Below are 16,340 nucleotides of genomic sequence, written 5' to 3'. Positions count from 1 at the left end.
ATCTATCCCTGCCTCTATAATTTTCACTCTGATTCATCTGATGAAGTGAGTTTTACCCACGAACGCTAATGCCCTACTAACTCTGTTAGTCTCTAAGGTGCTACAGGACTCCTTGTTGCTTTTGCACATACAGATTAATGTGGCTACCTACCCCTCTAAGACTTAGGAAACTAGTGAGTTTTCGTACATGGCTGGCAGAACACTGAATGTTCAGTATTTAATAACAGCCAAAGAGGAGTCTGTTTAACACAACTATTTAAGGCCTTGTAAAGTTGTATGTTTTAGCTGGAATTCTTCTGCTCTTTGTTTCATAACCTCTATCTTGAATGTAGCTGTGTGTTAATCCTACGGATATTACTGAGGAAAAGTAGGTGATGCTGGAGTTCACTATTGTTTGCTATAGAACTCCCATCACCTTAATGCTAAAATTGGCTCTTGAGTAGTACTGTGATCAAGGAACCCTGCTTTTCAGCTGCGAGTATTGGAGTAAAAACTTGCTCTTTTTTTTTTCCAGATGCTCCCAATCATGTGGTTTTTGAAATCAGTGAAAGCAAAACCCCCAAGGAATTTTATAGGAGCAGGATCATGCACTTGATCTTCTCCTTACAAAATGAAATGGCCAAGAATTGTGTGTTGATTACTTCCTATACCTTCTGATTTGGGCTAAATGTTGGATAGTACATGAAGAGGGTGTAAATTGTATCAAACATTAATTTAAGGCGTATAAATCTTCCAGTGCCTATGGATTTAAGGGACAGCAGACCTATGCCTTTACTTAATGAGTAGGTTGTCTGAGCATAAATAAGATCAGAAAAAAGTCCATACTGTGTCAGATTCTTCTCAGACAGTTCTCCTCATTATTACATCTAAAGTACCCATCCCTGAATCATCTGAGTGTTCTTTATTTAAATGCTTAATGGGCACACACGGATGGGAAGCAGATCTCTGTTCCTGTCCTTCCCAGAACAATGATCATTTTAACCCAAATGGGCCTGACTCCGCCAAATTAAAATTTTGTATTCGCTACCTCAACTGGAGGTTCTTGCACAGCAGCTTCTCCTTTGCTACAGGACTGGGCATTAGGGTGTCACATGATCAGATGCTGAAAGTCTTGTGCAAGAAGAGAATGTCTCGGTTTGCTTTCACTGCACCCTTGTCCCGTTTACAGATATTTTTTCTAGTGTCCTTGTTTTGTTTTTAAGTCTGTCTTGTTTGTACCTTTTCCACTAGCTTTTGAAATACTATAATGTATCCTCACACGCAATAAGCCGGTTATTCAGACTTTTAAAAACAGCAGCATCCTACTGTTCTAACCCTTATCTGCTTATTTCCTCATAGTGAAAAAGAGCCCTGCATTTTTAGATGTGAACACGGTGCCCTTCACCAGGACCAACAGCTTTGCAGATGAGCTTGACTTGGAGGGTGAAACATTGCTGACCCCAATAACTCACATCTCACAGTAAGTCACTAACTATTGAATAGGGGAATCGTTGACTTTAGACAAGTGCATCTAGTGCAGTTGAAGGAGCTGAAATATGGCACTGATAAGGCCATCTCAAATATTTGAGTCAAACTGTTTCACCTTGACATTGGTATATTCTGAGTGCAAATAAATCTTCATGTTGACTTAAAGAAAAGTTCATTCTTCTGTGACACAAGGTTCTGGTTTTTAGCTGATGTCTGTAGACAGCTGGTGGTTGATAGACTCAAGATTTTCATAGATACCGGTACTTTGTGAATCACTCTTCTAGTGAGGATTATGTTACATTCTCCCATTTTATGTTTTCAACATATGTGTCTTGAAATATTTTTTTTTTCTCAACTATAGGTCTTTCATTTTCAGCCGTAGCCCCTGTAAAAGAGAATCTTCCTATAACAGAGAAAATTATCATTTGTACCTTTATTGCTGCTTTGTGTAAAGGTGGCCAGGAAAAGGGTTGCACTTGTTAATATTTGTTTCTTTTTTAAAGGCTTATGTTTATCTGCTATGTTAGAAATATTAGGCCCTGACTTCCTACTTGGTGCTGGAGGAGTCCTAAAAAGAGTGGAGATGCAGTGGGATTATGGCATCACCAGAGAAAATAGATTGAAATCTGGTCAGTTTGAGAGGGGAAGGGATTTTTAGTTAGTTTAAAACTCTTCATGTTTTGTTTTGTTTTGTTTGTTAGCGCTTATTTAACTCAAACACCTGATAGATGTTTGGGAGAAGCCTTTTTCTTTACCCCTACAGTAGAAGACTGCGAGACAGTCTCCCACTCCAGTTCTCAGAGTACTAAGGATTCCTTCAACAAACCAGGAAAGAAAATTGACTACTCCTGTGCTTGTTGGTCTCTGTGTATTCCATGCTTGGGGTACACATGTGTTCTGTGTGCCTGTAGCGGGACAATTCTTAAAAGCAGTGTCCATTGGTCTGCACGTGTGCCCACAATCTACTTGTATCTCTGAGGAGGTAAAGGACAGAGCAGACTGACTGCCTCTTCAGTTCCATCTTAGCCACTGCATGGTCTGCATTGGAACAGTCAGACCCCGCTTCAGGGACCTGGTTGGTGGGGTAGTCTGACAGAGCAAAGAATCTGTTTTCTCTTCCATGAGTTTTGACTTAGTTGTGAGGGACTCTACTCCCACAGTCCCCCACTGGGGGCTTATCGGGAAGGCAGGGAATACTCTGATAAGCATGAGAGCAGATCTTTCTCTAGTCAACTTTAAAGCAGTCTGATCTAATCCAGCGTAAGTTGAGCATGTCTTCTTGCTTAGCCTGGGAGACATTAGAAAGTCTCAAGTCTCAGGGTCATGACAAGAAAGTCCACATAGCCAGTGCTTTGTCAGAACCAGACTGTGCTTTGGGAGCAACAACACCTGCAGTGCCAGTTAAACACCAGAGCTGGTGGCTCTAGCAAATGGTGACCATTGGGAAATTCAGCCACTGACAGAACTGGCACTGCCTCTCCCGACTCTGACACAAAAGATTCTTAACTCCCCCCACTGTGTAGGCCCTTTTGTGAGAATGTTTGAATCTTCCTGCAAATGAAAAGTTTACATTGTCAGCTGAATTGTTTAAACACCGATGTACTTGTAGGAGAAATATAAGAATCTTGTGCTAAAAGATTTGTTATTGGCTCAGTTAGGAGGAGGAAGAAATACATTTCCAAACACCTTCAGACAGTGATATCTGAGGAGCAAAAGCAGATCTGATGTTTTCCTTTGCATATTTTATTTTAATTCACCATACGGGTCATGTACCTGTTTCTTTTTATATCCTAATTTCTCAGTCATAATCTGTGGCGTCATCTTGCAGATGCTCTAGTTCTGAGTGCCAAAGTGCTGCAAAATATACCTCTTTATATGAATTATGCTTTTGCGCTTGTGTAGTGTTAGCAATGAAAGACAGTTTCCCAAAGAGAGATACAAATGGGTAAGCCATATTTTTTCTTTCAAAAAAAAAATTGTTTCAAAGTACCAAGGACATAATAGTCTTAGACCATGGATGTTATCAGATTTGTAAAGTTCTTTCACTTAGAGATTGCGCTTATCAGTTATGTTGTGGTGCATATTTGTCCTGAAATACATAAAGTAGTCCTAAAGATGAGAGAGCATCGGACAAGGATGAGGACTTATACATTTAAATGTTCAGGTTTTTTACCATCAAGTAATAGGTTGTGTATGCCAAGTAATGGATCATATCAAATATTAGGGAGGTACCAAAATACTGAAGCTTGGTTTTGTTAATGGAGAAAGTGGTGTGCTTATGTGAAGTACTGAAAAACAAGCTTCTGTATTGCATTTCATTTTTATGTAATGCTATAATCCTAAGCCTAGTTATGATACTACTAAACTTTTGATTGAAATTGTTCTTTTATTATGTGGACGCATGCTTCTTTTTCGTTCTTTTCTTCAAAGACTGTAAGGAACAAATATATGTAAAATTGTGGCACGTCATTCACTCCAGGCATAAGACCAGAAGTTTGGCATCCAGATATAATGTTAGACATGAAATTTAGGGATGAGCAATATACAGTAAAAGCCCTTTTCTCTGGCACTTCACCAACCAGCTGGCTTGATAAATTGGCATTTCTGATCTGGAGAGAATGTCTGGTTTACACTGCGTGTGGTGCAGGGCTGGCAAGGGGCTGGAGCATGAGAGAGGACGTGGAATATGGGAGTTTGGGTCTGAAAGGGGGCTCAGGGTACTGGAGGGCAGGGATACTCACCTCCAGCAGCCCCCATCTCCCACAACCAGTTTCCTGTCCCTACTGTGGCTGGCGGAGGTGTGGCCAGGCGGTCCTGCAGGCACGCTGCCTTTGTCTCCCCTCCCTGTGCATTGACTCCATGGCTCTCAGACCATTGGCCGGGAACTGTGGCCAATGGAAGCTGTGAGGGGCGATGCTTGCTGATGGAAGCACTATGGTTGGTTGCAACAGAGCCACCTGGCCATACCTCTGCCAGGAGCAGCAGGGATGGGGAACTGTTTGCACCTCCCCTTCTGGCGCCACAACTACCTCCACCTTGGTTAATTGGCATTTTCAGTTGAAATTCCCTTTCCCTCAGCATGCTAGATAAAAGGGCTTTGCTGCACACACTGTCTCACAAGCACCCAGTCCGCTTCCATCATACAGTTTGCAATATAATAAAAACAAAAGTAGTTTGTGGTTACAGTCGATATCATAAATATGTCTTAAGTTGCCAGAATGAGAATTATTTTTTATTTCCTGAGGGAAATAGAAATGTGCTTTTTAAAAGTGCACTTTGTTTAACATATATACAAGTAATGCTTCATATTTGAGTTTGTATTGATAAAGTACCCATTATGCAAGTATTCCAGAATACATAACAAAAATACTTTCTGAACTATGAAGGTAACTAACTAGCATAGAAAAGTCAGATCAAATAAAACTGCAGTTTAGACTTTAATATCAATCCATATTCTATGTAAGAAATCGCAATGTGGAGACCATTTCAGAGCCCAGGTGCATAACAAATAGCATCTCTTGATTCCGTAACATGTAAATTAGTTTCTCCAAAAGACTCTAGAAATGAGCACCAGTAAAGATTTTGATTCTGTAAGCCACACAAGCATGAGTAATACTTGCCGGTTAATTGGAGGCATATGATTGGCAACATACCTGGAAATTGATTTTACCTCAGAGTATAAAAATACTTCCTTTGACAGGCAATGTAAATCCTGTGGCAAAAAAAGCTTCCTACTGTACTATTAGCAGAACTACTTGGCAACATTCATATTAGAAGGATATGGGTACATTTCTATTTGTCTCACTTACTTTAAATTGATAGAAATAATTTGTAACCTTTAATACCTCAGAATCTCTAGTTTTGCATTTTTTTAGGCTTCTAGGCATATCATAAATATCAAAGGTTATAGCCCTGCTAAGATTTATGCACTAAGTTAAATTTAAGCAAGTGAGCAGTTCCAACTGAATTTAATAGGACTATTCAGGTACATAAAGTTAGGTGTGTGTAAATCTTTGTGGGATTAAGACCTAAAAATTTCTCTTGAGATGAATATGCTAATTATTGATGCCCAGTACTGTGATCTTTCCATGGGGTTTTGCATATGAAAGGACAGTTCTATCATGCTAATTGTTTCGCAAACTCTAAATGAAAAAAATAATAAATATGTGAGAAAACAAAATATACAAACCGGCTACGTCTAGATTGCATCCCTTTTTCATAACAGGGATGCAAATTAGACGTATCATAATTGCTAATGAAGCGGGGATTTAAATCTCCCCCGCTTCATTAACATAAAAATGGCTGCCGCTTTTTTTCGGCACGGAGCTCTGCCGGAAAAAAGCGCCAGTCTAGACGCGGATCTTTCGGAAAATAAAGCCTTTTCCGAAAGATCCCTTATCCCTCTTAAAATAATTAATATTATGTGTACAAATATATACTGATAGAGGTAAACAGAAAACATTCTTCCCATCACAAAAAATTTTGAGATATACAAAAATGTGTTCCTGTACCAAGTTGGGACGAAAAGTCAAAATCTCAAAATTTTTCCCAAACTGAGAATAAATAAATAAACAATCCAGGTCAATTAATATATTTTCTTTTGCTATTTTTTCTTTTATTTCTATCGTTTTATGAAAAAAAACCGTATAGCTTAAATTTAAAAGAAAAAAAAACTCATTGTGAAGTGGAAAAACAGAATATTTTCTTTTGAAAATAACAAAGTGAAACATTCCAGCAATTTCAGAACTTTTATTTTTATTTGAAAATTTTGCTTAAAACAACCTTTTGCTATGAAAATGTTCAGTTTTGGATAAATGGCCTTTTCTGATGCAAAAAAATGTTTCTCAAAAAAATTCATACCCATTCTAATAAGGATCATGATTTTCAAAAGCTGGCTCCTCAGTCTCATTTGGACACCTGAAATAAATGGCCTGATTTTTCAAAGCTCCTGTTGGTCGCAGTAGGACTTATAGTCAGAATGAGTAAGGATAGTAGACTAGAGCATAAAATGAACACCAATTGTCATAAGAAGGTATGACCTAACATAATATCAATATAATGTTAAAAAGCTTCAGAGGGGTAGCCGAGTTAGTCTGTAACTGGAAAAACTTAAAGAACAACAAATAGTCTTACAGCACCTTAGAGACTAAAACATGTAGATGGTATTGTAAGTTTTGGTGAGCACAACCCACTTTTCTAGATGAATGGAGTTATTAAAGGTCCAGTTTCTAAATAAATAGGAGACCGGGGGGGGGGGGGGGAGAGGAAAAAAAGGGGAAGAAAGAGTCCATTACAATGCCCATGTTACATAAGGTTATAGCCCTTAAAGACTAACAAAACATGTAGATGGTATCATGAGCTTTTATGGTCACAACTCACTACTTCAGCTTCATGTAGCATTTATTTATTTATTTAGAAACTGGATCTTTAATAATTCCATTCATCTGAAGAAGTGGGTTGTGCCCACAAAAGCTCATGATACCATCTGCATGTTTTGTTAGTCTCTAAGGTACTGCAAGACTATTTGTTGTTTTTTAAGGTTTTCTAATATAATGTTAGTTTAATTCTTAGTCTGAATTGTGAATTTCATGTAATTTTCTGGATGTCTGTCTTTTTGGCATTTCTCTCTTCCTCTCCACTTTGGAAGGATTATCACAGGCTTAAAAGACATTTAGGAATAGCTTACAGCATTTGTTACTTAAAGCAGTTTCCTAATATAAGCATCCATGTTCAGGGCTGGCTCGAGCCATTCCTGCGCCCCGGGCAGCGGGCACGCGATGCATGCACGGCTCCACCTCCGGGCACACGGCGCATGTGCGGCCTCGCACCCGTGCGTGCTGAGCACCTTACAGCTGCAATCGGGGTGCCACGTGGCCATCGGCCCTGGGCGCATGACGCATGATGGCAGCTCTAAGGGGCGCCGCGTAGCCCCCAGCCCTGGACGCATGGCACCTGATTGCAGCTCTAAGGGGTGCCGTGTGGCTGGACACACGACGCCCCTTACAGCTGCCATCATGTGCCCCCCCATAGGTTGGCGCCCCGGGAAGCTGCCTGGCTAGCCCACCCCCTTAATCCAGCCCTGTCCATGTTGTTAATCATGCCTGTCATTGATAATTCTATAAAACCTGCATGATTTTTAACTCCTATTTTGCCTCCCTCAAATTGGACAATGATAATTCAATTTTACTTTTGTTCCTAGTTACAGAGTACACAGTATAATTTTTCTCTGTTAATGCACTAGTATTTTATTAGACATATTCTAGTACGTGATATTGAAATGTTTAGGTTAGTGGTAATATAGACTAATGTATTTTAAAACACAAATGTACAACTGCTTCTGTTAGAGTTATGTAAAAAATAATATTATGGAAACATTCTGTTGATTTGAGTGTCAGTATCAGTTTATTTTTACAAAATCTTCATTTTAGACCACATGTAACCCCTGGGTGGGGTTGCAACTTCTTTGGAGGATAGGGACATAATTCAAAATGACCTTAGCAGGTTAGAGAAATGGTCAGAGGTAAACAGGATGAGGTTTAATAAAGAGAAATGCAAAGTGCTCCACTTAGGAAGGAACAATCAGTTCCATACATACAAGATGGGAAGCGATTGTCTAGGAAAGAGCATGGCGGAAAGGGATCTAGGGGTCATAGTGGACCACAAGTTGAATATGAGTCAACAGTGTGATGCTGTTGCAAAAAAAGCAAATATGATTCTAGGTTGTATCAACAGGTGTGTTGTAAGCAAAACTCGTGAAGTCATTCTGCCGCTCTACTCTGCACTAGTTAGGCCTCAGCTGGAGTACTGTGTCCAGTTCTGGGCGCCACATTTCAAGAAAGATGTGGAGAAATTGGAAAGGGTACAGAGAAGAGCGACAAGAATGATTAAAGGTTTAGAGAACATGACCTATGAAGCCAGGCTTCATGAACTGGGCTTGTTTAGTTTGGAAAAAAGAAGATTAAGGGGGGACATGATAGTGGTTTTCAAATATCTAAAAGGGTGTCACAAGGAGGAAGGAGAAAATTTGTTCCTCTTGGTTTCTGCGGACAGGACAAGGAGACAAGGCTTAAAGTGCAGCAGGGGAGGTTTAGATTGGACATTAGGAAAAAATTCCTAACTGTCAGGGTGGTCAAATATTGGAATAAATTGCCAAGGGAGGTGGTGGAATCTCCCTCTCTGGAGATATTTAAGAACAGGTTAGATAGACATCTGTCAGGGATGGTGTAGACGGAGCTTGGTCCTGCCTTGAGGGCGGGGGGCTGGACTCGATGACCTCTCGAGGTCCCTTCCAGTCCTATTATTCTATGATTCTATGATATGATAGTGTATTTATAAACATAATTTTATACATAAGTAACAGATGTTCACACTTCAACTATATAAGCATGATTTTTTTTAATTTCTATGCCCTGAACAGTGCAATAGATGCAATAATTACATAATTAATTTTATCATTTCAATACCAAAAATCATCAAATAAAGATGAAAGAGCAAGAAAAATTTAATAGCAAATAATCCAAATAATTTATTACAATAAAATACATTTGTTAAAACATCTGGGAGTTGGACATTTCATAATACAATAAAAATAAAAAATTGTGATTGTAGTGACATAGTTACCACTCTTGTGTTGTTATTTTTTTTTAAACTCAAATCTTTGCTATTTTTTATTATTTATGATCTCTGTTTTCACTACAGATATTTTGTGGCTGACCCTTCATTTCAACTTAGTCTTATATCTGTGTCTTTTCTATAGGTTTATCAAGGAATGAAAACCCTATTTGCGTTGATTTGATAGTTCATATTGTAAAAGATTCCTGCTTTTTTATCTTCCTCTTTTATTTTCAAACGTCCTTGTGAAGTCTGAGCAAATATTGCTTTTTCACTTTCAAGAGGTCAGTGCTAATGGTAGACTTCTGCTGTCACAGGAATTCTGTTTGAAATGCAGTTAACAATATTTAAACCAGGATTTGCACAAGGCCTGTTTTATCATTAATTGCAGGGCATTCTGCAGAGCAGCAATCACAGCAGTCGCCCATAATAAGACATTATCTTAGTAAAAGCAGGGTTTCTTTTTTTTTTTTCTTACAAGCATGGATGGTCATTATCCTTTGCTTTTATGCCTCCCCCTGATTTATTTCCTTTCTAAAGACATGTTTTGTGTGCTTATGTGTATGTGTTGGGCAGCTTTCTTTTTTCAGTTGTTTGATACAAAGAATCACTTAGTATCACAATCTCAAACTCTGCACTAAATATTGCTAACAGCTTCCATTTTATTTAATAATCAGCCACAAAGGAGGAACTATGTTGCATTTGAGGTATTCTGTGTGCATGAAAAGCAATTGGGACAACTTATGCATTGGTTGGAAATGATCAGAAATATCTCACTTAGGTAAGACTCCAGCCACATGAGGGATGTGATCCTCTGGTCTGTTCCAACTGCTTTGGGGCACTGCAGGAAGTGACGTGGCTTTAGAGCTGACTTAACAAGCCATTCAAGGCTTTCCCTTGAACGAGGAGAATGTCTGAGCAGAGTAGCACCATAATAGTAGCTCCTACACCACCATTCCTTCCTGGTCCTCAGCGCAGGAGGTATGAGGGAGGAAAATGATGGAGAAAGTACCCAATGTCTTGGTGACCCCTGCCTGCTAAATAAGAGCAGCCCTTGGGTGACTCTAATTTAGCTGGAAGATGATTGGTTCCACCCCCCGATCTGGGGGCTTTTTGACCATAGTGGCTTAAAGCCACTGGTCAGTCGTCCCCCTGAGCTGTGCAGCTTGCCTGCGGATCAAGAACTGGGCCGGAAACTTGGAATAATGACATATCTATTTGTAAATAAATGCATAATGAAAACGTGTCAGCACTTGCAACTAATATTATTCATAGCAAACTGTTTGCTCCTCACTATAAGAAATCACCAAGTGGAAATGTAGTTAAAGATCAAGATTGAAATCCTAGCCACATTAAGGTAAGTCGCAATTTTTTTATAGACTTCAGTGGCAACAGGATTTCATTGCATGGGTTGACATTTTTTTTCAGGTAAACTGGATTGCAGATTGGGGTGGGCTGTGGGGTTGGCTGAGGAGACCTACCAACTCTTGTAAGCATGAAAAGGGACATGAAGGGCCCAAAAGCAAGCTATTCCGATGTGTCAGAAAGATAGAAAATATGGCAAAAGACCGCCTTGGCTTAACCACGAGATCTTGAATGATCTAAAAATAAAAAGGAGTCATATAAAAAATAGGAAGTAGGACAAATTACAAAGGATGAATATAGACAAACAGCACAGGAATGCAGGGGCAAGATTAGAAAGGCAAAGGCACAGAATGAGCTCAAACTAGCTATGGGAATAAAGGGAAACAAGAAGACGTTTTATAAATACATTAGAAGCAAGAGGAAGACCAAGGAGAGGGTAGGCCCACTGGTCAGTGAAGAGGGAGAAACAGTAACAGGAAACTTGGAAATGGCAGAGATGCTCAATGACATCTTTGTTTCAGTCTTTACTGAGAAGTCTGTAGGAATGCCTAACATAGTGAATGCTAGTAGAGAGGGGGTAATTATAGAAGGTAAAATAAAAATAGAACAAGTTAAAAATCACCTACAAAAGTTAGATGCCTGCAAGACATCAGAGCCTGATGAAATGCATCCTAGAATATTCAAGGAGCTGATAGAAGAGGTGTCTGAGCCTCTAGCTATAATCTTTGGAAAATCATGGGAGACAGGAGGGATTCCAGAGGACTGGAAAAGGGCAAATATAGTGCCCATCTATAAAAAGGGAAATAAAAACAACCAAGGAAACTACAGACCAGTTAGTTTAACTTCTGTGCCAGGGAAGATAATGGAGCAAGTAATTAAGGAAATCTTCTGTAAACACTTGGGCTGTGTCCAGACTCAGGGTTTTTTTCGGGAAAAGTAGCCTTTTCCCGAAAACTTCCCCTGCGTCCAGACTCAAGCCGCGTTCTTTCGAAATTATTTCAAAAGAACGCGGCTTTTCTTTCGATGGCGGTAAACCTCGTTTCACGAGGAAGAACGCCTTCTTTTGAAAGTTCCTCTTTCGAAAGAAGGCGTTCTTCAATGTAAATAGGGCTTCTTCAAAAGAGAGCATCCAGACTCGCTGGGTGCTCTCTTTCGAAAAAGCGGATTGCTCTTTCGAAAGATCCGCCTGCAGTCTAGACGCGATCTTTCGAAAGAGGCTCTTTCGAAAGAAGCCTGCAGTCTAGACATAGCCTTGGAAAGTGGCAAAGTGATAGGGAACAGCCACCATGGATTTGTAAAGAACAAATTATGTCAAACCAATCTGATAGCTTTCTTTAATAGGATAACGAGTCTTGTGGATAAGGGAGAAGCAGTGGATGTGGTATACCTAGACTTTAGTAAGGCGTTTGATACGGTCTCGCATGATACAGGCAGTCCCCAGGTTACGTACAAGATAGGGACTGTAGGTTTGTTCTTAAGTTGAATTTGTATGTAAGTTGGAACTGGTACATATTGTAGGGGAAACTCTAGCCAAACATTTCTCCAGAGCTCAGTTTTATTCTCCCACACCTCACTTCCCTCAGTCCTTTATTCTCAAGCTGAGGTGTCTGCTGAGAAAAGCCGCTCCACGTCTCCCTGGTCTACTGGGGAGGGGGCGCTAGCTTTGCATCTTCCTGGTCTGCTGGGGGGAAGCAGTTAGTGCGGGGTTGCCTCATCCCATTTGTAAGTAGGGATCCGATGTAAGTCGGATCCATGTAACCCGGGGACTGCCTGTATTCTTATCAATAAACTAGGAAAATACTATTTGTGGTTCACAGTCCTGCTGGAAAGCCATAACAAGTGGGGTTCCGCAGGGTCTGTTTTGGGAACGGCTCTGTTCAATATCTTCATCAACGATTTAGATATTGGTGTAGAAAGTACGCTTATTAAGTTTGCAGATGATACCAAGCTGGGAGGGATTGCGACTAATCTGGAGGATAGAGTCGTAATTCAAAATGACCTGGACAAATTGGAGAAATGGTCTGAGATAAATAGGATGAAGTTTCATAAAGACAAATGCAAACTGCTCCACTTAGGAAGGAACAATCAGTTTCACACATACAGCATAGGAAGCGATGGTCTGGGAAGGAGTACAGCAGAAAGGGATCTAGGGCTTATAGTGGACCACAAGTTAAATATGAGTCAGCAGTGTGATGCTGTTGCAAAGAAAGCAAACATGATTCTGGGATGTATTAACAGGTGTGTTGTGAGCAAGACACGAGAAGTCATTCTTCCACTCTACTCTGCACTGGTTAGGCCTCAATTGGAGTATTGTGTCCAGATCTGGGCACCGCATTTCAAGAAAGATGTGGAAAAATTGGAGAGGGTCCAGAGAAGAGCAACGAAAATGATTAAAGGTCTAGAGAACATGACTTATGAGGGAAGGCTGAAGGAATCGGGTTTGTTTAGTTTAGAAAAGAGAAGATTGAGGGGAGACATGATAGCAGTTCTCAGATATCTAAAAGGGTGTCATAAGGAGGAGGGAGAAAACTTGTTCATCTTGGCCTCTGAGGATAGAACAAGAAGCAATGGGCTTAAAGTGCAGCAAAGGAGGGTTAGGTTGGACAATAGGAAAAAGTTCCTAACTGTCAGGGTGGTCAAACACTGGAATAAATTGCCCAGGGAGGTTGTGGAATTCCCATCTCTGGAGATATTTAAGAGTAGGTTAGGGTATGTCTACACTACAAAGTTAATTCGAACTAACGGATGTTAGTTCGAATTAACTTTCATAGGCGCTACACTAGTGCTCCGCTAGTTCGAACTTAATTCGAACTAGCGGAGCACTTAGTTCGAACTAGGTAAACCTCATTCTACAAGGACTAAGTCTAGTTCGAACTTACTAGTTCGCATTAAGGGGTGTGTAGCCCCTTAATTCGAACTAGTGGGAGGCTAGCCCTCCCCAGCTTTCCCTGGTGGCCATTCTGGCCAACACCAGGGAAACTCTATTGCCCCCCTCCCGGCCCCGGACCGCTTAAAGGGGCACGTGCTGGCTACGATGCCCGTGCCAGGTGCAAGCCTGCCAGCACCCAGCTAGCAGACCCTGCACCTGGCACAGATCGAGCCAGCCACCCGATGCCCCCCAGCCCTTCCCCTCTTCCCGGGACCAGGCTGGCGGCTCCCAGGAGCTTGCCTGGGACCGCAAGAGGCAGGCACCCGCCTGGTCTAGTGCGGACATCATGTATCTCGTCCACGACCTCTGCACTAGGCACAGGAAAGTGGCCGTCTAGGGCAGGAGAGCTGCCAGCCTGGCCACCCAGGAGTAGGTGTACATGAAAATCAAGGTGGTCCACTGAGACCCCCGACCCTGAGCCCTGAGCTTACAATGGCCGTCCTGAGTGAGACCAAAGGTCCATCTAGCCCAGTAGCCTGTCTGCCGACAGTGGCCAACCCTAGGGACCCTGGAAGGGATGGACCGAAGACAGTGACCAAGCCATTTGTCTCGTGCCATCCCTCTCCAGCCTTCCACAAACCTTGGGCAGGGACACCACTCCTACCCCCTGGCTAATACCACTCCATGGACCCAACCTCCATGACTTGATCTCATGTCCCTTTAAACTCTGTTCTAGTTCTAGCCTTCACAGCCTCCTGCAGCAAGGAGTTCCACAGGTTGACTCTTTGCTTTGTGAAGAACAACTTTCTGTTACTAGTTTGAAGCCTGTTACCAATTCCTTTCCTTTGGTGTCCCCTAGTCCTTCTTTATGGGAACTAATGAAGAACTTTTCTTTATGCACCCTCTCCACCCCACTCATGCTTTTATAGACCTCTATCCTATCCCCCTTCAGTCTCCTCTTTTCTAAACTGAAAAGTCCCAGTCTCTTTAGCCTCTCTTCATATGGGACCTGTTCCAAACCCCTGATCATTTTAGTTGCCCTCCCCTCTCCCACCCTCTCTCTTCCCTCTCCCACCTCCTTTTCCCAGTCTCCCCGAGTTTTGTTCAATAAAGAGAGATTCTATTTTTGAACACAATTATCCTTTATTTTGTACATCAGGAAGGGGGGCTAGGGAGGGGTAAGTGGAAGGAGGTGAGGGAGGAATGGGGTATGAGCCCCCGATAGGGAGGACTGGGCTGGCTCTGCGGGCTTCTGGGGGTGGAAGCTCTCCTGCAGCCCCCCAATTGCCCCCTCTCCCCAGATGGCAGCCCGCGGCAAGTGCAGCCGGTCTGATGGCCAAGTGCTGTGATGTGCCCAGTGTGGGTACTCCGGGCAATCCAAGCCAGGACTGCTTTGCAAGCGGGGCACCCCTGAGAACTGTCCGGGGTGGGGGTCGGGTCCCTTTAAACACAGCCCTCGGCTAGCCTGAGACAGCAGCTCCATGCTCTAAGTCCTCATCTGATGCCCTGCTGGCACTGCTTCCGGCCATCCTTTACCCCGGTTCAGAGTCCACTTAATGTGGACATGCTAGTTCGAATTAGCAAAACGCTAATTCAAACTAGTTTTTTAGTATGGATGCGTTAGTTCGAATTAGCTTAGTTCGAATTAACTAATTCAAACTAAGTTAGTTCAAATTAGCGCTGTAGTGTAGACATACCCTTAGATAAATGTCTATCAGGGATGGTCTAGACAGTATTTGGTTCTGCCATGAGAGCAGGGGACTGGACTCGATGACCTCTCGAGGTCCCTTCCAGTCCTAGTATTCTATGATTTTATGAAATGCAAAGGTATATTTGTAACCTGCTACATGTTCGACAACTGAATCAGAGAGTTTTCATTCTGGCTTATTCCATGTTTACTACTACTACTAGCACTTTCACTTATTTGAGAGCTGTCATCTAAAATCCTTTACAAATTTGATTAAACTTTATTTAATTAAGTCTTTTAGGAGATAAGTAATTTTTGTTATTCCCAGTTTACAGATGGATAAACCAAGATACAGAGATGTTAGCGTTTGTTATTTTTTGCAGGCTTTTTATACCGCCCTCAGCATTTGGGTATCCAAGGCCCTTTCAACAGTGCAATAAGAAGCATGACTAATGTGTTACAGGAGGGTTGATATTTCTCTCGTCCCCTACAATGGGGGAAAATTGTATGTACAGTGTAGTGATTGGGTTTTTTATACGTATACTTCACTATAGGATTCGTTAGATAATCTAGTTTGAACTTGTGTCCAAAGCAGATCGCATTGTTACTCCTGTGTTGAGCCCAATGTGTTCATATTAATTAAGGCATTATCAAAGAAATATGCCTTGCACTTGGACTGTGGAGATCAGAACATTTTACAGGGGAAAGAGCCAGGATGAGAACTCAGCATTCATGACATCCATTCACTTGCTCTAGCACTTACCATTCCATTTTTCATCATGTGCAATGGAAATCATTTTGTTTGAGTGCCTTGGTTTATCAAAGCTCAATGAAACAATTGGTGCCTATATTTCTGCCTTTTACAATGCAAGCTCCTGTATTGAAAACTTTTTGAAAAGATGCTAGAAGTGTGCCATATATAAAGAACAATGCAAGAGAATATTAGTTCCCCTGTGTTGTTCAACTAGTAAAATCTACACATTTTCCTATGTACATACAGCGTAAGCAGAAGTAAAGATAGCTTAGCTATTTCTTTTGTGTTGCGGTAGAATGTTACACTCACTGGCCTCCCAGTGCTGGTACACATCTTGATTGATGTTAAGTAATTAAACCAGACTCCAGCTGCTTAGTGATTCACAAGCACAGGGCTCCTGTGATGTAATAACAATGAGCAGCTCTCTGCTTACTAACTTTTATCATTTTGTTTTGCACACCACGCCGGTTAATAACTAGAAAAACTTTTTTTGTGGGGAGTCAGTAAAAGTGTTCTATTTTATCTAGTATTTCACTGTGTTAAAGTTATAACTATCTTGATCTAACTCCAGAATTAAAATTAAAAAG

The 16,340-nt window shown here is 41.3% G+C and overlaps 1 protein-coding gene across 3 annotated transcripts in view; it reads left to right on the top strand.

The window, feature by feature from the left end:
- Positions 1–16,340, top strand: part of KCNQ1 (potassium voltage-gated channel subfamily Q member 1) — a 584,035-nt gene that overhangs the window by 202,909 nt on the left and 364,786 nt on the right. For all 3 annotated transcript variants that reach the window (XM_006134905.4, XM_075928134.1, XM_075928135.1), the window contains one exon: positions 1,339–1,459. In XM_006134905.4, the coding sequence (XP_006134967.3) occupies positions 1,339–1,459 (121 nt within the window). The remainder of the gene's footprint in view (positions 1–1,338; positions 1,460–16,340) is intronic.

The sequence above is a fragment of the Pelodiscus sinensis genome, chromosome 4 (assembly GCF_049634645.1).
Source record: "Pelodiscus sinensis isolate JC-2024 chromosome 4, ASM4963464v1, whole genome shotgun sequence".
Classification (NCBI taxonomy): Eukaryota; Metazoa; Chordata; order Testudines; family Trionychidae; genus Pelodiscus; species Pelodiscus sinensis.
This window is presented reverse-complemented; position numbering and strand designations above follow the sequence as displayed.